Raw genomic sequence first — 21,568 nt, forward strand, 5'->3', positions numbered from 1 at the left:
AGATGAGAGACACCGAACGGAAAGAAGCTGCCAAGTTACTTGCCACTGCAGAAGGTGATGTAAGGGGTTCTTCATGAATAAGTCCGAGAATGGATTGTTTTGGTGATCCAAATTGTACGGATCTTCTTCCACACAGCAGACGTGGGAGTATAACGTGAGATGGTGTCCACGTATTTCTTCCATGATTTCCTTCTAGCGTACAACAATACTCGACGACATACCGCTCTAGCATTACGGTATAAATCTAAATGTTCATTAGTAGGCCTGCGGTTAAATTTGCGCAGTGCCTGTCGTCGATTGCTAATAGCGTTTCGGCAATCATCATTCCACTAAGGAACAGAAAGACGTCTTGGGTTTTCCGGAAGTTTGTGGGATATATCTATTAGCATTGTTAAGTATCAGAAACGTCTCTTACAGGGCGTCTGCACCATTGTCATACTGTGATGGGAAGGTTTTATGGTAACCGTTCCAATCTGCCTTTTCAACTATCCATCTCCGTGGCCTTTTATTAGTTTTGCGGTCGACATCAGTGTTTTTAATAATTGGCCTGTGGTCACTGCCGTGAAGATCGTCACAAACAGACCAATTAAGACGAGGGAGTAAATTCGGTGAACATAAGGAGAGGTCGATGTTTGACAGTGTACCAGATGATGAAGATATAAATGTGTATGACTCATCATTCAGAAGACAAAGGTTCTTCTTTGTTGTTCTCTTCTTCTCTTATTATAAGTCTAGTCTGACTGTTTATCATATTCCTCGAGCGGAGGAGAAAGTTGAGCCCCAGGAAATATGATGGGCATTGAAGTCTCGTACTATTAACGTTAGCAATGGAATTTTCGTGAGGAGATTTGATATTTCTAGAGCACTGGACTCAGAGTTCGGGGAGAGATACAAATATCCAATTTAAATGGGGCTGAGAGTTTTACAGCAACAGCAGAAATGGGGGTAGCTAGAGGTAGCCTTGTAGCCGACACCTCATTCCGCCTGAAAATAGCAACATCGCCACTGTCTACTATCTACAAGATATTCGTATCTCTCAAATGTATAGCCTCTAAGAGTTACAGCATGTTGCTGCTGTAGATGCGTTTCTCGGAAGCACATTGTTAATGGTTCATGTGAACGCATCAACACTCTTAACATCTCCAGTGGGACCGAAGACCCTCTAACGTTCCATTGAGTAATATTCATAAGTATAGATATATAAATCCAGGAAAATATATAAAAATTGGTTTATGTGATTCGGTTTTTCTTTTTTGTATTTTGATTTTAACGAATTCCGATGCCCTGGGGTCTGGTGGCTCTTCAACTGTATCCTCCAGTATACGGGGTGATAAAGGAGGAGATTTAGCAGAATGGGATGCCGCAGATGACATCGCAGAGCGGGTGGTTACGTGGGCTCCCTTAACAGGGAGCTTATTAGATGGCTTACTGCCAGCTGTTATTACTCCTGCCCGAACCGGTAAAACTTTAGGAACAGTATCTTTCATAGGAATTCCACTGCTGGATTCACTAAATGCAGCATATGAGGTTATCGTTTTCATCATTTAACAACCTTTGATATTCGACTTCATTCTCCTCATCGCTGCTAACTGTGAACTGCAACCTTCGGGGTAATAATCTCCGCTCAGCTGAACTAAGTGTCCACTTCAACCCACCGGGTTGGTCTAGTGGTGAACGCGTCTTCCCAAATCAGCTGATTTGGAAGTCGAGAGTTCTGGCGTTCAAGTGCTACTAAAGGCAGTTACTTTTATTCGAATTTGAATACTAGATCGTGGATATCAGTTTTCTTTGGTGGTTGGGTTTTCAATTAACCACACATCTCAGGAATGGTCAAACTGAGACTGTACAAGACTACACTTCATTTACAGTCATACATATCATCCTCATTCATCCTCTGAAGTAATATCTGAATGGTAATTCCCGGAGGCTAAACAGGAAAAAGAAAGAAAAAGGGAGTCCTCTTCACCTCATTCTCTTCTAACACGTGGTTTACAACTTCTTCCAATTGCTCGCTACTAATTGGGAACATTTCTTGAGACATCTGTCAAACAATATTTGCATTGAACTCTATTGAATATCAGTTAAAATCTATGTTAATAATATATAAATTTTAAATACAAGTTTTTTTTAAAAAAAAGATGAATATATATAAAAATACTCCTAACCAACAAGCCAGTGTTAAGTTTTGAACTTATATAACACTGAAACAAACAAAAATTATTTTATCAGTTTAACTAGTAACTACTGGAGAACACATTAAATAAACATATCAAATACTATACACTTAACTGGAAAATAAAAATAATTAAACTAAAATTAGCTGGAAAAATAATTTACATATTTAAAGTGCGTAATAAAAAATATAATATAAATCACTTATTTGAGTGCGTAATTAAACTTGACAAATAATTTACATATTTAAAATTTGTATCACTCACTTAGTTAAATGATGATAAATGACGTAAATTTGAATCGATAATAATGCACGACACAGATGATTGTAACAAGTTAAAAGGTATATAAATCCGTTGAAAATTTTCGCGGTATTTATATGTAACGGCTATCATTAACATTCAGATAAATTTGAAATAACAAACAAACAAGTATGACGCAAATAAATTATCACCAGTTGACTTTCAAATTAGTAAACAAGGTTACTGCAAAGTCAGCAAGCATGTGTACAAAAACTTTTTTTACCTGTGTTGCGGGTTGTATTCCTGCTCCTTGTGTGCTTTGGCATTTCTTTTTTTATGACGTAATAATTTTTTGAGGTCAAGGTTGTCCCAGAATCCCATTTACTACTGTTCTATACATAATTTTTACCAGATTGTAAATATGCTTTCTGTGTAATTTACGTTGATAAATTATTTTTTTAGACTTCTTCTGTACGATTGAATTTGTAATTGCTTATTTATAACGCTTATGATTTATTTTAGAAAATAGATGATAATACAGATATTACATATACTATATCGGCTCCTGCGTGTAAGGGTATGGTTACCAGCAGAGACTTTGTAATACTGCGGCATAGAGCAGCCTTAGAACATTCATTTGTTATAGCTTCAGTTTCAATTGAAACATATTTGCTTCCAGAAAATAACATTTACATAAGGTATGATTATAAATTAAATTTTAATAATAATAATATTATAACTGATGAAGTAAATATAGTATGTATCAGCTGCAGTTTAAATATTCAAGGGCTATAAAAATAAGTGAAGCATTTATACATTTTTATTACGGAAAAATAAATATTTTCAAAGTTGGTGAACAAATTGCATTTCCTTTTAGATTATTTTATTTAACATTGGATGATACATTTCAGTCCTGCTACCTAATTTTAAATGTAATTTAAGAAAGGGAAATTTAGGTGGAATAAAAAAATGTATTTGTTACTTACAAAAGAGATTTAATAAAAAGCTATTACTTACATAATTGTTAAAGAATATGTTCAAAATGCCCACCCCTTGCGGTTATACACACACGGACTTTTCAGCATATTAGGAGAAACCTTTTTAAGAGTTGCATTGGAAATATTCGTGATTAAGTCTGTAATATTGACTTTAAGTTCATCAATACTGTGAGGATTGTTTTTGAAGGCCTCGGACTTAATATAGCCCCACAAAAAGTAGTAAGGAGATTTGAGGTCTGCGGACCTTGGAGGCCATAAGCCCTCTGCTGATTATTCGATCATCAAAGAACTCTTGCAGAAAATTCACAGTTTCTCGAGACGTGTGGCATATAGCGCCGTCTTGCTGAAACCAGCAATACCGTTCTTGAGGTTCCAGGAGGGGCACAAATTGGCGCACAATATTCCTGTATACTTCACCATTTATTGTCTGTTCGAAGAATAAGGGTCCGACTATACGATGACGAGATGTCGCACACCACACACCAATTTTTTCAGGATGCAAAGATTTGTCTTGTAAAGCGTTAGGATTTTCAACCGTCAAAATTCGAGAGTTTTGACTGTTCACATAACAATCGAGATGGATCCAAGCTTCATCACTAAAGATCACTGTGTTTAAAAATTCGATTCCAATATCATTTACGAGACCTAAACCAATGGCAATATTGGACTCGCTTGTTTAAATCTGGAGGCTGAAGTTCTTGGACTAATCGTACGCGATACGGATACAATTTCAATTTTTTAGCAGCTTTCTGAACACTCGAATATGACAAACCGACTTGGGTGGAAAGTTTTCGTACATTTTTCCGTGGAGAATTGAGCGAACTTGTTTTCACATCTAAAACGTCATCTGTCAAGCGAGTCGGTCGACCACTACGTTTTCTGTCGCAAACACTACCTGTCTCTCGAAATCGGTTTGCTAACCTAGAAATTTACTTTTTAATTTTTTTCTGGCGGAGGAACACCAACAAATTTAATTCGAAATGATTCTTTTACAGTCGCGTACGATTTCGTAGCAAAATATTGTTCAAAAATGAAAACTCGTTCTATGGTAAAAGACATTCTGTTCGTAACACGACCGGATACGGGACAAAAGTTTACACAGCCCAAGGAGAATCAACTCACACTGCCGTATCTATACCGGTTGAATAGCGCTACCAACTTCGTGTCACAAAATAAAATTTCCCTTTCTTAGAAAAAAAATTACCAGACATTAACAATTGGGTAACAGGACTAAAAAATCATCACGTATTAAACTTTTTATTTAGATTTCTATTGCATACGTTGACTTTGATTTCTTATTACTAAAAAAAAATTCTGGAACAATTGGTTCAGATTTATTAAAAAAACGCTAGTCTGTTCTATTATCTTAACTATTTAAAAATTTCAAATCTCTATTTTAACCATTTTTTATTCGATTTGTAAAACCATATTTTTTTAGATCTATATGACAGACAAACATGAGATGAGGTTAGTAACTTTCATATTTATTTTAAATTTATGAATATCTATTTGACAAAACATATTAATAAACATACATTTGTCAAGGATTTTTATCGTTAAGAACTCATTGCTTTACTTGTTTTAACTCGTTCACTAATTAAATTAAGAAATAATAATTTCAAACATTAGTAGTAATAGATTATGAACAAAATTGTTCCTGCAGCATCATATTTTTGGAATCCACTTTCATAATTTGAGCCATAAAACCATTGCCCTTAAAAACGAAGAAGCATACCATCCCTCCAAATCCCGTATAAACTTGTACAGGGATCTTCCCATAGTCGTGGTGTCCCATTCCAGCTGCCATGCTTAAATCGCGGGGCTCTGCAGCTTCTTCCGCAGGCGGGAGATGGGCAACTGAACGAAATTTAGATCCGGTGCATTGTGATTACCGTTCTGTTCCGGTACTGGCCCAGTCCGAAACCGCATCCCAAATACTTCGGCCTCCCGGCCTCTTCGCAATTTCCAAATGGCTGCCCGATCTTTCACCATCAAATCGATTGGGAGAGCCTTTCCCAAAACGGTGGCAGCCTCGTAGAACGTTGGTTTAAAAACACCAGTGCAAACAATTAAGCTTGTGCGCTGGGCACTCCTTAAATTTTGAACAAGTGCTGTACTCATATCCAATCTATGCGCCCAAACAGGCGCCGTGTATGAAGTCATGCTTTCAAAGACACCCCGGTACATCATATACATTTGACAGCCCGATAACCTATAGTCTTTACGAGCAATTCAACTACGTTTGTGTATCACTGAGACGGCGTCCCCCGCTACTTGCCTAATGTAGTTGGTAAACAGCAACTTTTCATCAAACAAAACACCTAGGTACTTATGAACTCGGCTGATTACATAGTCTTTATATTTAATATGGGGTTATGACTGTACGATAATTTGTCTGTGCCCTTCAGGAGCATAAACTTCATCTTGGGCACAGAAATCTTTAAATTTTCAATGTCCATCCAGTCCTCTGCAGTTGACAAGGCCACCTGCGCCCAGTCTTCTAGCTGTGGTTGTGAATTATGACGAACTAAAAGGAGACAGTCATCGGCAAAAGCCTGGGTCATGACCCCTTCTAGAGATGTCAGTCCCAGAAATCCATCGAATACCAGGTTTCACAGCAGGGGTCCGAGAACAGAACCCTGTGGGCTTCCCCTGGTAACGGATTTTTCCACAACCAGGTGTGCATCCTTAAATGAGCCGTACAGTTAGATAAATAGTCACGTACCACGGCTTACAGGGCTAAAGGGATCATTGCAACATTCCTATTCATAGAGGAAAGAACTCCAACACATGGAAGAAAATGTCTATAAAAATTGCCAAAACATATTTACAGTCGCCACTTTCCACCTCGGCAAGAGCCCTTTTGTGAAGCCATACTGGCCTCGACTACAATCAATGAAGCCATTCCACAACCAGTCTTTCAAGCAACTTGCCGATTACCGGCAAGAGGCTGATGGTTTGATAACTGCCGACCTCACTAGGATCCTTTCCTGGTTTTAAGAACACCTTCACCAAAGCCACTTTCAAACAAGTCAGAAAGTAGCTTCAGCTTAGACACCCCGAGAAGAGCCTGGCCAATCGGCTCTCTTATGACAGGCAGCAAATGGAATAATATATCCGGGTCAAGTTGGTCAATCCTCGGTGCCTTTTTCAGTGCCATTTGAGAAACTGGAATGGACTGTTACATGATTGATACCCATTTCTGAAACAATCTCATCAATCATAAGGTGACAATAATTTTCACCTTCTATAATATGTATGTTTAAAATGCACCCAGTGGTCGCAGGTTAAAATTATCATTGTTGTGAAAGAGGAAAAAATCCTTTGATATTATATAGACCGAAATTAATCAAAAGTTAATTATTACAGTCTAGTTTATTAAAGTTTATTTAAATATGATTAATCTTTTTCAGTGTTAAGAGTGCATTTGCATCAGTGGCATCCTGACGGAGGCCTAACTGATGACTGCGATGTGTAACAGTTTCTAACAGTCAATAAGACAACTTCCAGTAAAGCCTATCAGGTCCAGGAATAGAAGGGATGGTTTGGCGACAAGAATCATTACAAGGTGGTAGTTATCCCCCTAGGGGGTCAGGATGAGGTGACATGTCAATCAAAGGACATTCATCACACCTATCTGTGAATGCTTATCATGATTCATTTTCTACAACTTCACACCCTCATAAATTTGCCAGCCAGATCATAGACTTGGGTATCTGACAGTGTCATATCTCCAAACTGCGCAAGCAGTCTAGTCTAATTTTGGGTTGGATGCTCTAATTTGTGATAAACTTGATGATAATATGTTCTGTAACTGATAATGCAACTTATTGCTTTAATATAACATTACTGACCAGAGAGACGCAAATACGGAGGTTGGAGGATCCATCCCCTGCCCACATCTACTTCATCAATATCCCTCCTAGCCAGCCTATTAATTTACATACGCAAGCCATAAAGATTAAAGTCCAGTTAATATTTGGCTGACATCCATACAACTTAGTTTATGTAATATAATTTATTAAAATACATAATTAGTTTATATATTTAATAATTTATTAGAATATATAAAAATGTGTTTTATTAGATCTCTAGAAAGTTATTTTATAATGAGTGCCTATTTGGATTACTGAAATAAACATGAGAAAATGTATTTGCTTTAAATAATATGTACCTTAATATCCTTTTGAAAGCAAAATTAAACATTGGTGGTGTGACTTATAGAAAAATTTGACCTCATGCTAAAGGAGGAGTTTATTAATAAAATATATTTATTATAATAGAAATTAATTATATTTTGATATAACTTTTCAGAGCGGAAAATGGTCCATCATGTTTTATTATTTCACCAGTGAAAAACGATTCAGAAAAATGTGAGCTTAGGTGGTTAATAAATACTAATCTGAATGGATGGCTTCCAAAGCAATTAGTTAACAAAACATTTACTTCAGTAATAAACGATTTTCTTAAACATTTACGAAAATTCATTGGAGAAATACCAAAAGATGTTTATACAGGAATTACAAAATCTGTTGTCAGTGATTCACCGGATAATATTAATGAAGAATGAATAAGAATTAAGTTAATAATTTCAAATAGCTACAAAAGTTTTGGTTGTGATTATTCTGTTATGCTTTTTTTTTTGCTAGAGTATAATTAATAATTATGTATTAAATCAGCAGTTGATTGGTATTAATTAAATGAATTAACATATATTTCAGTTATGTAATAATGATAATAAATAAACTTGAGAATATTTGTATACAAACATTGTTTTTTATAAATATCTAAAAATGAATAATCATTTTTATTAATTAAAAACATGTCTCATAATAATAACAATAATGGAAATAAGTAAAACTAAATTAAATAAAGGAAGTCACTATAGTAGGGAAGTAAGTATAATAGTAGAATAATGTGACCATGAATTCTGCAAGAGGAATTTTTTTTTCTATCCTATAATAAAAGTAATTCAAAAGCTAGAATCCAAGTAACTTCATTGGAAGAACTAGCAGGAAAAATAGGCCTAAGAATATCATATGAAAAGACTAGAATAATGGCCATAAATTCCCTGGTATTGAATCACGTAATCATAAACGGACACAAAGTCGAGCTAGTTGAACGGTTTAAATATTTAGGAGAAAATATTATACAAGACCTCTGGAAAGAAATAACAACAAAATCTCAGTTGTGCACAAAATACCACTAAAACAACTTACAACAAAAGATGTATCTCAATAGATAACAAACTCAAGCATTACAAACTGTAATCCGACCTATAATATCATTTGTAAGCGAAACATTCTTCAAACTAAGATCCAACATTTCCTACTCAGCAAAAATGTAAAGACTAGAAAGAAGAATTGTAAGAACACGCATATATGTAAAAGATGACTCATACCAAAACAAGAGGTACATAAAGACGTAGAACCAACTCTAGACTACTTTAGAAAGAAAAGAATCTCCTTCTTAAAGAATAGAACCGAACATGCTCATCACGAAACTGGTCAAGAAATACTGGAAAATGTCCAAAACACTGACTTGGATGACCGAAATTAAACATGATATGCAAAAACTAGAAATCACAATAGATTTACAAAACAAACCTAACAATATATAAATACTAAAAAAAAAACAAACTCCAGATTTAAAATTAAAGAAAAAAAACAACAATGAGGGTTAGAAAAACTAAAAAAACCAAGATCTGACAGAATGAAGACTTATTGAGAAACAAGCAAGAAAAAAAATAAAAAGAAGAGACGAACCAGAGTTAACTAAAGTGGTCCACTGTGACCTCAAAAAAAAGTAATTGAAAAGGTTGGTCATCAAAAGTTAAATCTAAGTATTTTAAATGGGACTACTCATATATACCATTTCTTGGTGATTCAGTATAGGAAGAATGTGTAGATGAGCACAGAATGACTAAAATTTAAATTAACACTTTCAGTGCCATGTGCATCAGTGCATCATTTTGATACTAAGTGATATTTCTGTACGGACCGTGTGCATCAAATTGACATATACATAAATGCACCTACTAGACCACCTGTAATTTGATATAATTTTCATCTTGGCTCAGATGATTTTTATGAAAAAAATCAACATTTTTATAATCAAACATAAAGCTTATTTCAGTCAAGTTTTATTCACATCAATTATATACAAATGGTCCATGAGAAAAGGTTTGGAAAATATTTAATCAAAATAACTGGCTGTTTCATTTGTAACTAGCAAACTAATAAATTCATTATTTTATGTATGATACACTAACGAATTTATCTCTACAACTACTAAGACATTATATATAATAATATGAAGTGATTTTTGAAATAAATAATACATTCTTACAATAATATGAAATGTCTAACAAACTGTTAAATGGTTGAACTGTTACAATTACTTTTTGGTTGGTTTGTGAGATTTAAAAAAGCACTCCACTCCATGCAAATATACTTTTTTTGATAAACAGTTTATGATCAAATATGACACATTTACACATAGCTGCAAATCTTGCATTTAATAGCAAATTCGAAATTAAGATAAGTAGCTGAAATGTTTCCCTCTAAAAATCAGCTGACTGCCAGGGCTACCTACATAAAATTTATGACCTAGTGGTATATAACTTTTACTGCTGCCCAGAACAACAAATAGCACAATTTTAACCAAATCTGCGCGTATAACATTGATATAAATCAATCACAACTTTAACAATAGCTGTGTGTATCAATTTGATACACATGATCCATGCAGAACTTTAGGAATTTATCCACTTAACCAAAAATTGTGAGTATTGATTATCCAAGTGCTTTTGGATTATTCCTACGTCATCAGTGATTAATAATGAATTTTATAGTTATGCATATAAATTTTTATAAATAGGAATTAAAATTTAAAATTGTTATGTTCATAACATGACAATTAATTGTCAATAGTTAAAATAAAAACATTTTATCAGTAAGATGTTTGCAACTGTTATGAAAATTGAACCTAAACTTTAGGAATGTGTCAAATTGATACATGTGGTCTGGCAGAGAGAACTCTTAAACATACAGTTGGGTTGGAGGTAAAAACATGCATCATAGATCTGGCGCTGAAAGTGTTAAATTTAAAAATAACACTATAACACCTACAAAACATTTTTCAGTTTAAAATGTGTGAAGCCACTTTATAAAATATTGGTAATATTAGCCGTATATAAGCTTACATTCAAATAAAAGTTTTATGAAACTCCAAATACTGGCAATCTATTCCTTTAGTTGTAATTGTAAGTTTCATTTCAAAATTTGCCTAAACTCGATAACTTCATAAGTTAATCATTAAGACTTTTAGAACTTCATTAAATCTCAAAAACTTTTGACATCTAATGCTTATAATCACGTATAAGTGCCTATTAAAAGTTTACAAAAAAATCTAAGATATTGTGTACAGTTGTAAATAACATAGGCCTGTTTTCTAGTCATGTTAATCAGAAAACTACAGCACACATTTTTCATATTTCTCCTATTTTTATATATTTTGTGTTGTTTTTTTTTTTTTTTTTTTAGCTACAAATATGTTAATAAAATTGCAGAACACAAATGTTTAATAAAAATATTTATACTTTACTTTCATATATATTAACTGCAAAACACCATAGCAATAATTTAACAACTAAAAACGTTAAATGAAAATCATAAAAATTATTTAGAACTAAATTTTAACTGATGTAATCACATAAGAGAATTTGAAAAAGTAACATAGAAACTTTTTACTAGCTATTTTAAATATGATGGAAATTTGTAAATGGAAATGAATTAGAAAATGGTGTTATAGAGGAAGTTGAAGAGGATGAAATGGGAGAAACAATACTAGATCTGAATTTAAGAGAGCATTAAAAGATTTGAATGGCAGAAAGGCTCCTGGAATAGACAGAATACCTGTAGAATTACTGCGCCGTGCAGGTGAGGAAGCGATTGATAGATTATACAAACTGGTGTGTAATATTTATGAAAAGGGGGAAGTTCCATCAGACTTCAAAAAAAAGTGTTATAATCATGATACCAAAGAAATCAGGGACAGATAAATGTGAAGAATACAGAACAATTAATTTAATTAGTCATGCATCAAAAATCTTAACTAGAATTCTGTACAGAAGAATTGAGAGAAGAGTGGAAGAAGTGTTAGGAGAAGACTGATTTGGTTTCAGGAAAAGTATAGGGTCAAGGGAAGCAATTTTAGGTCTCAGATTAATAGTAGAAGGAAGATTAAAGAAAAACAAAACGACATACTTAGCGTTTATAGACCTAGAAAAGGCATTCAATAACATAGACTGAAATAAAATGTTCAGCAATTTAAAAAAAATAGGGTTCAAATACAGAGATAGAAGAACAATTGCTAACATTTACAGGAACCAAACAGCAACAGTAATAATTGAAGAACATATGAAAGAAGCCGTAATAAAAAAGGGAGTCTGACAAGGATGTTCCCTATCCCCATTACTTTTTAATTTTTACATGGAATTAGCAGTTAATGACGTTGAAGAACAATTTAGATTCGGAGTAACAGTACAAGGTGAAAAGATAAAGATGTTACGATTTGCTGATGGTATAGTAATTCCAGCCAGGAGTAAAATTTAGAAGAAACAATGAATGACATGGATGAAGTCCTGCGCAAGAACTACCGCATGAAAATAAACAAGAACAAAATGAAAGTAATGAAATGTAGTAGAAATAATGAAGGTGGACCGCTGAATGTGGAAATAGCAGGAGAAAAGATTATGGAGGTAGAAGAATTTTGTTATTTGGGAAGTAGAATTACTAAAGATGGATGAAGCAGGAGTGATATAAAATGCCAAATAGCACAGGTGAATCGAGCCTTCAGTCAGAAATATAATTTGTTTACATCAAAAATGAATCTAAATGTCAGGAAAAGATTTTTGAAAGTATATGTTTGGAGTGTCGCTTTATATGGAAGTGAAACTTGGACGATCGGAGTATCTGAGAAGAAAAGATTAGAAGCTTTTGAAATGTGGTGCTATAGGAGAATGTTAAAAATCAGATGGGTGGATAAAGTGAAAAATGAAGAGGTGTTGCTGCAAATGGATGAAGAAAGAAGCATTTGGAAAAATATAGCTAAACGAAGGGACAAACTTATAGGCCACATATTAAGGCATCTTGGCATAGTCGCTTTAATATTGGAAGGACAGGTAGAAGGAAAAAATTGTGTAGGCAGGCCACATTTGGAATATGTAAAACAAATTGTTAGGGATGTAGGATGTAGGGGGTATACCTAAATGAAACGACTAGCACTAGATAGGGAATCTTGGAAGAGCTGCATTAAACCAGGGAAATGACTGAAGACAAAAAACAAAGGAAATTTGTAGTAATAAAACAAATCATATTTAGGAGAGTTTTTCATGTATTACAGTTACTATTAAACTTGGCAACAAGGTTTATCTTCATCAAATGAATTAACAATACTTTTTTGTTATCAATCAATTGCGCTAATTAACTGCAGTACTCAATTTCTTTTCAATGATAACTTTTATCTCAGGATATTTGCTATTACGTTCTACAGCTTCCAGTATATATGTTATACATTCCAATATACAGGATGAGCAACATAAAACTGAACCCATAATGAAACTGCTACCCAACACTATTTATGAAAGACTCTCCACAACTTGTGCAATTAGTGGATGTACATGTTGCTGCTATTTCTCATGTGGTTACTTGTCAATGCAGTTGTGTTCATATAAAATGCCTTATTCAATTTAGGAGAGGATTGCCTATATTCATTCTGGATCATTTGAAAAATCACGTTAAGTATTCATAGAAAAATTTCTGAATGCCTGTATTTCAGTGAAGAGTAGCATAAACGATTTAATTAAAAAATGGCGTACAACAGGTTCGGTTTCAAATGCAAAATGAAATAGGCAACCTTCTGTTAGGACTCCACAGCATTGCTGATATTGAAAGGAGAATTACCGCCAGTCCAGAAGAAGCCATTTTCGAAGAATTCTCCACACAATTAACTGGTAATGAAAATTAATACAACTTCTTTCACAAATGAACGAGCTGTCAAGTGAGGATGATAGCCTCCACGTTCCCCATAATTGTCTACTTGTGATTTTTTTTCATTTGGGTCTACTTAAAGGAGAGAGTTTATGCATCTAATCTCTAAAAATTGATGAACTGAAGGTGAACATTCAACGAGAAATCAACGCAATTGACAACATTTTGCGTCAGACTACTCTCAATATGATTAGTCAAGCACAAATGTGCATTGATGCCTACGGTGGTCATTTTCAACATCTTTTGTAACAATAAGGTAAATAAATGCAACATTAAAATTATGTTTTATCTTTTTTCTTATTTAATTTAATTTTCTTATATCATTCATAAAATTTCATTCCAACATAACCTACCAATTCTGCAGCAGTTACATTACGGGTTTGGTTTTACATTGCTCACTCCTTACAATATATATTCAGGCTAAATCAGCGGTTCTTGGGATATAGATAAATATCAGTGCAATAAAATTTTTGTTAATATTATTCTATATTGCAACAAAAATTTTATAAAGGTGATCTAAAACGAATGAATACAGAAAAACAAAAGGAAAAAGGAAAAAAATATACTATTTATTCTTCACTCTGTACGGCTAACAATATAACAATGTTAGGCATCTCATTAAAACTCATTTAAAAAATAAAACAATTTTAAAAAAATTAAAATTATAAAGCAGTATTTGGATTTTATAAAATATTCTTTAATAATTATAAAAATAAATAACATTTACAAATCAGCATTGCTTCATTATTTTCGTCAACATATTTCTAGCATACAAACGAGAAAGTTTATTATCAACATCCATCATGAAATCTGCCAGTTTTTCATTCTATCCGATATAGAAAATCCATCGTAGCTAATCACTTTCAATGGATCAATTTGTAATTTTTCAATTTTAAGTACATATTCTTCATTAAATGACGGTTCATAAAATTCAGATAATTCAGGTTCCTTGTCTTTAATTCTTTCAAAATGTTTGCTTTTAATTCTTTTATCTTGTCCATAATGTAAATCATTGTCGCTCACTTTTAGATCAACCAGATTTTTGTAGATTTGTTCTTCAAACGGTATGTTTACTTTTTGTAAAACCTATAAAAAAAGATGATAAATTAAAAATAGAACAGAATACTTATAGATAAATTTACTATTAAAATTCAGGGTTATGCAAAATTTAAAATAGAACAGAATACATATAGATAAATTTACTATTAAAATTCAGGGTTATGCAAGGTAAAAATAAAATTACAAATTCAGAATTACTATGACAAAATTACATAACCAGTCATGCTATGTTGAATAGAAAGTAAACATAAAGTTAGCATTAAAAACCAATTCATTCTGCCAATGCCAATTATTTTATTTTATGTAATAGGGGTCCTTCAAGCAGTATCTTTCATAAGTTTAAGGACACCTTAGAAAAACTGTTTGTCAGTTTGTCTTTAAACTTATGAACTACATACAAATCTTACATGTCTTTGAGAAACAGCTTTAAAAAATACATCTTTTGGTGAAACCCGCAAGCTTCTAAGTTAAATGCTTCAAATTTTATGGAGTCATTTAAATATTTTATATGAGCTAAAATTAGTCCGTTTTTTAATAAAGAAATTACTATTTCTCGTAAAATATGTAACCTACGCTAATGAGTGTGATGTCATTTTAAAGCTGTGTTTTAGAGTTTTTCAATAGACTAATAAAAAAATTATTTTTGAGTTAAAAGGGCTGAGTTTAAAAGTGATTTTAAAATTTTCATGAAATTTTTGTTTTTAAGAAAGTAATGTTCAAAAATGTACAAATCACTTTAAAGTGTCAGGTACACAGACTTAAGAGTGTCAGGTGTACCAACAGTAATTAAAAATGTCAACTTGGCACTATTATCAGCTGTTTCCCACCAAAATGTTGATGAATTAGAATTTGTTTCTTTGAGTTTAGGTCGGTGAAAAGTTTTTTTATTAACAACGGGTAAGAAAAGTGTTAGTGTAGAAGTAAAATGGCAAGCAATCGGTCTCTGGAAAGCAAATAAAACATACAGAGACATTGCTGAACGATTAAAAATATCAAAAACATGTGTACAGCAAGTCGTTAAAAAAATCGTGATCAAGAAACTGTCATTGATCTTCCACGATCCGGTCGACCACGAAAAACATCAATGAGTCAAGACGAGCGATTATAAAGGTATCAAAACTTAATCGGTTTGCTAGTTTGCCTGATATAGTGACAGAAGTAGCAAAAAATCACAGAATTCAGGTTAGTACTGCCACTCTTTCTAGACGTTTAAAAGAATCTGGAATGGAATCATATTTCGCATTAGCAAAGCGCTGTTCACAAGTCAAAACGTTATTAGTTTTGCAAGCAAACAAAGAACCGATTGAAAGAAGCTTGGCGAAGGGTTGTCTTTTCTGATGAAAGCAGATTCCAGTTGTACAACAGAAAAATTAGGGTCAGATGAACAAAAACTGAAAAGTTTCTACCGGCCTGCATCATTCCTGCTGTGCAAGGTGGAGATGCTATCTTGATGTGGGGTTGCATAACTTCAGAGGACGCTGGACACATTAGAATAATGGATGGGACAATGAACATCATACAGTACATAAAAAAAATGGAAGAATTCATGCTTCCTAGTGTCCATAACCTGTCAGGTGAGAATTTCATCTTCGAGCAAGACCTTGTTATAAATCACGAGTTACCAAGGCACGGTTTGATGCAAATGATGTGGAACTCTTGGACTGGCCTGCTCGTAGTCCTGACCTAAATCCGATTGAGAATTTATGGAATCGGATGGCACTGCAACTTGCTAAAAGAAAACCTAAAAATAAGGCTGAGTTACGACTTCAAATCGCTAGTCTGTGGCAACAGGTGATGAAAGAAAAATATCTGGAATTGATTGAATCAATGCCTGACAGAGTAGCAGCATGCCTAAAATTGTATGGAGGTCATACAAAATACTAACTAAACATTTAAAAAATGATGTAGCATTATCTCTGTTATTTTTATTTTTAATTTTTACTTGTATAAAATAAAGATTTTGTCATGAAATACTGATTTTTCAGTTATTTTTAACTTGTCCTTAAACTTATGAAAGATACTGATTCCATCCAACTCTTCTTTCAACCTCTGTCAAAATTTATTTTGAATGGGAAATATGTGAACATTTTCCAAATTTATTGAACTGTAACTGATATTCACAAAATATTTATATTTTTAAATATGTTTGGTGTACCTTTTTGGCATAAATCGAAGGATCATGTAACCGTTTTTTACTTTTAACAAAAGTGTCAAGAACTTCTAAAAAATCTAAACATACTGTAAAATATCCTTCATTGCAATCTGCAATCAGGCCTATACCTCACAATGAAACTATTTCAATTCCTGTGAATGTATGTTTCAAAAGCAGCGATGAAGAAGACAGGCAATATTGAAGAAGACAATGATTATTTTGAATTACCAAATAAATCAATAAGCCGCATCATATATCACAAGGTAAATTAAATGACTTCCTTTCTATTTAAAAAATTAAGTTTGATTTAATACGGCGGAAAAAATTAAAAACCCACCGTAATGCAGATTTTTTTAACTTTGGTGAACTCCATTTCTGTCTCCTTCCAAAGACTTTTCAGGTATGCAGTATAAAGCTGTTCCCAAACTTAAATATCACTCTGTATATAACTCTCTCGATCTTGTACAGGAACTGTAAGATTGATCTGCTGATGTGTGCGTGATGCGCACACGCTTTTTTCGAATTATAATATATTTACATATTTTTTTTTACGAAGGATTCGGCGATTATATGTCTTCAATGCTTCCGTCGCCTATACTAGCTGCAGAGGCGTGCCTGTGGCAGCTAGCCCCTGTGGACCGGTAATCGCTAGCGGACAGATTTGAGCGTGTTTAGCGAAAGATCGGATCTGTACTTATTACGTCAGGTGAGTGCGATCAAAACACAGGACTAAACGAATTAATTTCCGGACGACCAAGATCTGGTCGATCAAGAGCGTACCCGCTGAGTTAAACGGTTAGCGCTCGACTTGCCGATGCTCTATGGTTTATTCGTTTGGGATATTTTTCGTTTAGTTTTACAAGTAGAATCCGAAAAAATATTGCCAGCCCAGTATGTTAGAAACACCCTGTATACACATACGTAATCATCCCTATTAAAAAATATTAAAGCTCTATGGCTTAATCGTTTGGGATATTTTTCGTTTAGTTTTACAAGTAGAATCCGAAAAAATATTGCCAGCCCAGTATGTTAGAAACATCCTGTATACACATACGTAATCATCCCTATTAAAAAATATTAAAGCTCTACGGCTTAATCCTTTGGGATATTTTTCGTTTAGTTTTAAAAGTAGAATCCGAAAAAATATTGCCAGCCCAGTATGTTAGAAACATCCTGTATACACATACGTAATCATCCCTATTAAAAAATATTAAAGCTCTATGGCTTAATCGTTTGGGATATTTTTCGTTTAGTTTTACAAGTAGAATCCGAAAAAATATTGCCAGCCCAGTATGTTAGAAACATCCTGTATACACATACGTAATCATCCCTATTAAAAAATATTAAAGCTCTATGGCTTAATCATTTGGGATATTTTTCGTTTAGTTTTACAAGTAGAATCCGAAAAAATATTGCCAGCCCAGTATGTTAGAAACACTCTGTATACACATACGTAATCGTCCCTATTAAAAATACATTTAAAAATTAAAATTATTTGAAAGTAGATTTTTTGTTTAATCGTATTAAAGAATTCTTTAAATTTTAAATAATTGCATTTAAATATTTTCTTATAGATGTAAAACAGGTGAGGACTTTTAATTTTTAAAAACTGCTATTTTTACGTCATAATCTATTTAAAAATTAAATATCTATGAAAATTGAATTTTTCGATTAATCGAATTAGAGCTCTTTAAATTTTAAATAACCGTGTTTAAATCTTTTGTTATCGATGTAAGACAGGTGAGGACATTTAATTTTTAAATACCTGCTATTTCTACAACGTCATAATCCATTTAAAAATTAAATCTCTCTCAAAGTTGATTTAATATTTAAATACCTCGTAACTACGTTTCCTTCTTTACTTAAATACCTTTTTTCTTTTTTAATATTATTTTGTGGAATAAAATTCAACTATCTTTTTCTTTTAAAAAGATATTTAATATATTTCCAGTGTATTTTTTAATTTTTACAGTTGTTTTTATTATTAATTTATATATATATATATATATATATATATATATACATGTACATATAATATATATATATATTTTATATATATCTATATTGGGAAAAATTTAGTACTTTTTAATAGAATCCGAATTTTTGGAATAAAAACGCAAATATCTCGAAAACGCTCGGTCCTAGCGCTCTGAAAAATTTTTCAACCCCCCTCGACAAAACCCCATCCGCTCCCAGCAGACGATAGTATTTTCAAGCGCCCCCGTGGCGCCGTTCGGAAATAGGAGAGGGGGTGCGACGGGGTGCCGCCGTAATATCTAGGCAACCGCCGATCCGATTTTTACGATTCAAACGGCGTAAGTATCGGCAGGTCGACCGCTAACCGTTTAACTTATCGGGTACGCTCTTGATCGAACGGATATTGGTTATCCAGAAATTAATTCGTTTAGCCCTATATTTTGATCGCACTCACCCGACGTAAAACGTACAGATCAGATCTTTCGCTAAATACGCTCAAACCTGTGCGCTAGCGAAGCCGCAAAGTATAAACTTATCGAGACTGAAAAGTAGAAAATAAAAAATATTTTTAAACACCGCTCGTAAATTAAACCCGCTAAAATATAAAAAATAATTTTAGGACGGTATCTCAGAACGGATTTGACGGTGACATGTAATTTATTCTTAAACGTGACGAGCAGCTTAAAGAGTGGGGTTCAAACACGAACGATAACTTTTAACAATTGTTAACCGTTTAATTACACCTAATGTTCTACAATAACAAAGATTATCACAGGTAGTTGTTTTATTTTTTAATTATTACTTAATATGATACGTACTAGAATTAACAATAAATATATATATATATATATATATATATATATATATAGAATTTAAAGTAAAGTGGAGGACATTTAAAGTAAAACGGACACAAAATTACATCAATTTTCTCCAATAACTCGACTATTTGTAAACCGATTTTAAAAAATAAAATGGCATTCTGTTCAAAATAAAAGGCTTAATATTTTAGCAAATAATAAATTTTATTAAAAGTAATATATACGGAGATATAACGGATTAAAAAACAAACATGGCCGCCATTTTGTAATTTTCGAAGGTATTTGAGTCCTGAATTTTTGGTAATTTTAAAACTTTATTACCAAATATTATTGTGATTCCTCAATCCGAACTTGAGATATACATTTTTATATAAAAATAACAAAATGGCGGACATGGAGAGAACGAAGGGGAAATCGCCATTTTTTCTAAGGATATTTTTTGTTTAGTTTTACAAGTAGAATTCGAAAAAGTATAGCCAGCCCACCATTTTAGAAACACTGTATATATACAGTGTTTATAACACAAAATAGTGAAAAAAACAAATTCAAAAACCATAAATAAAAATTTAAAGTATATAAAATTTAAGTAACAATAAAATTATTATAAATAAATACTGTTTCATGGCAACAGTTCAAAACATGTAACTGAAATAAAATTCATAAAGCAGAAGACGTATACTATGACGTCGGGTGGTTTGTGCCGTGAAACCGTGGCACGCCAACGGGTGGTTGAGCACCGGTTGAGACACTGGGCTTATTGAACCTTCGGGTGACAAGCAGGATGTTTCCGGTGTAGCGCCCGGTCAAGGCGTTTGATACCGGGTGACTACCGAAAGATAAAAGTCGCGGCTTAGCCGTGCATTGCACGCGATTAAGATAATCGGAATCTTAAATCGTAGCGTGTCGCCGACGCGCGTCTGAGCCACGGGTTCTTATCTTTCACCGGCAAGCAAAGATTGTCAGGACCGGTATCGTTCTGCTCGTCAACGGGTGACAAGCCTAAGGTAAAAATAATAATATCGGTCGGTTGAGCCGCGGCTCACCGATAAGCAAAATATATTTTATTAAGGTAATATATTTAAATTGATCGGCGAAAAAATATCGAACCCTTATCAGGGATTAAACCTAAGACCGGCTGATTTAGAAGCCGCTAAATTAATTTTGTATGAACATTTTTCCTTATTTCAAGTTCTAGAATCAGTTTTTTTATGTTATTTTTCCTTTCTCCTGAATCACTATATATATAGAGAGAGAGACAGACACAGAAAGTGAGAGCGGTAGAATTAAATAAATGAATTATGTTTTAAGTATAAAAATTATCTAAAGTGACCGCTAGTACCGCCACACACTCGCGAATAATATACTGCATGCGCACGCACTCTAGTTAGAATCATTGAATTAAATAAACAAAAAATATTATATTTAAATAAAATTATAAATATTTTAAATTTAGTTGTGTGCGTAAGCCGTGCATCAGAGAAATTCCGCGTGACGGGAAAATCGTACAACTGTGTTGTCAACTTTTTTGCGGTAGGCGTTCAATTGTCATTAAAATAGATGCTATATTTCAATTTTTTGTGCATTACGTGGTAGGGTGTCATACAATTTAAGCTAATTACAATCAAGAAAGGAATGTTTTAATAAAAATAGAAAGAACAGGAGAAAAAATCAAAGAAGTGAATTTAACTTCGGCTTTTTATTTAATGAATTTATTGCGGTGTAAAATTTCTTATGCGTATGAATAAATTCAATTATAAAATTTATACAGTCCTTTATTTTAATTTGTACCCTCAATTATACGATTATATACAAAATAAATTTGGGGGGCTGTCGAATCATATTATTAGTTCTAAGATCTGTCTAAATCTATTACGGTATCTTTACGATTTACTACAGTTTGTTATTTTATTATTTTTCAGCGAAAAGTAAAATACCTTTGCTCTGATAAAATAATTTAGAATTGCAGAAAGAGGTTTTATTTAAATCTTTTCACGAGTTACGCACTCTTGACACAATTATATTGAATCGCGTTAAAATTGAAGGAAATCTTCCTAGTTAAGTTACTTCGATGTCACAAATCATCAATTTTTCATGTATA

General features: G+C 33.0%; 2 protein-coding genes across 4 annotated transcripts in view; one reads left to right on the forward strand and one right to left on the reverse strand.

The window, feature by feature from the left end:
- The window catches only part of LOC142330171 (steroidogenic acute regulatory protein, mitochondrial-like), a 38,379-nt gene extending 30,292 nt beyond the window's left edge, over positions 1-8,087 (forward strand). Inside the window, exons 6-7 of the mRNA XM_075375278.1 lie at positions 2,937-3,112; positions 7,727-8,087. Coding sequence (XP_075231393.1) covers positions 2,937-3,112; positions 7,727-7,982 — 432 coding nt within the window. The 3' untranslated portion in view covers positions 7,983-8,087. The remainder of the gene's footprint in view (positions 1-2,936; positions 3,113-7,726) is intronic.
- A 5,924-nt stretch (positions 8,088-14,011) lies between these two features.
- LOC142330255 (uncharacterized) overlaps positions 14,012-21,568 on the reverse strand; it is a 30,734-nt gene continuing 23,177 nt past the window's right edge. For all 3 annotated transcript variants that reach the window (XM_075375436.1, XM_075375438.1, XM_075375439.1), the window contains exon 3: positions 14,012-14,550. In XM_075375436.1, coding sequence (XP_075231551.1) covers positions 14,266-14,550 — 285 coding nt within the window. In that variant the 3' untranslated portion in view covers positions 14,012-14,265. The remainder of the gene's footprint in view (positions 14,551-21,568) is intronic.

The sequence above is a fragment of the Lycorma delicatula genome, chromosome 9 (assembly GCF_047948215.1).
Source record: "Lycorma delicatula isolate Av1 chromosome 9, ASM4794821v1, whole genome shotgun sequence".
In the NCBI taxonomy this organism is placed as follows: domain Eukaryota; kingdom Metazoa; phylum Arthropoda; class Insecta; order Hemiptera; family Fulgoridae; genus Lycorma; species Lycorma delicatula.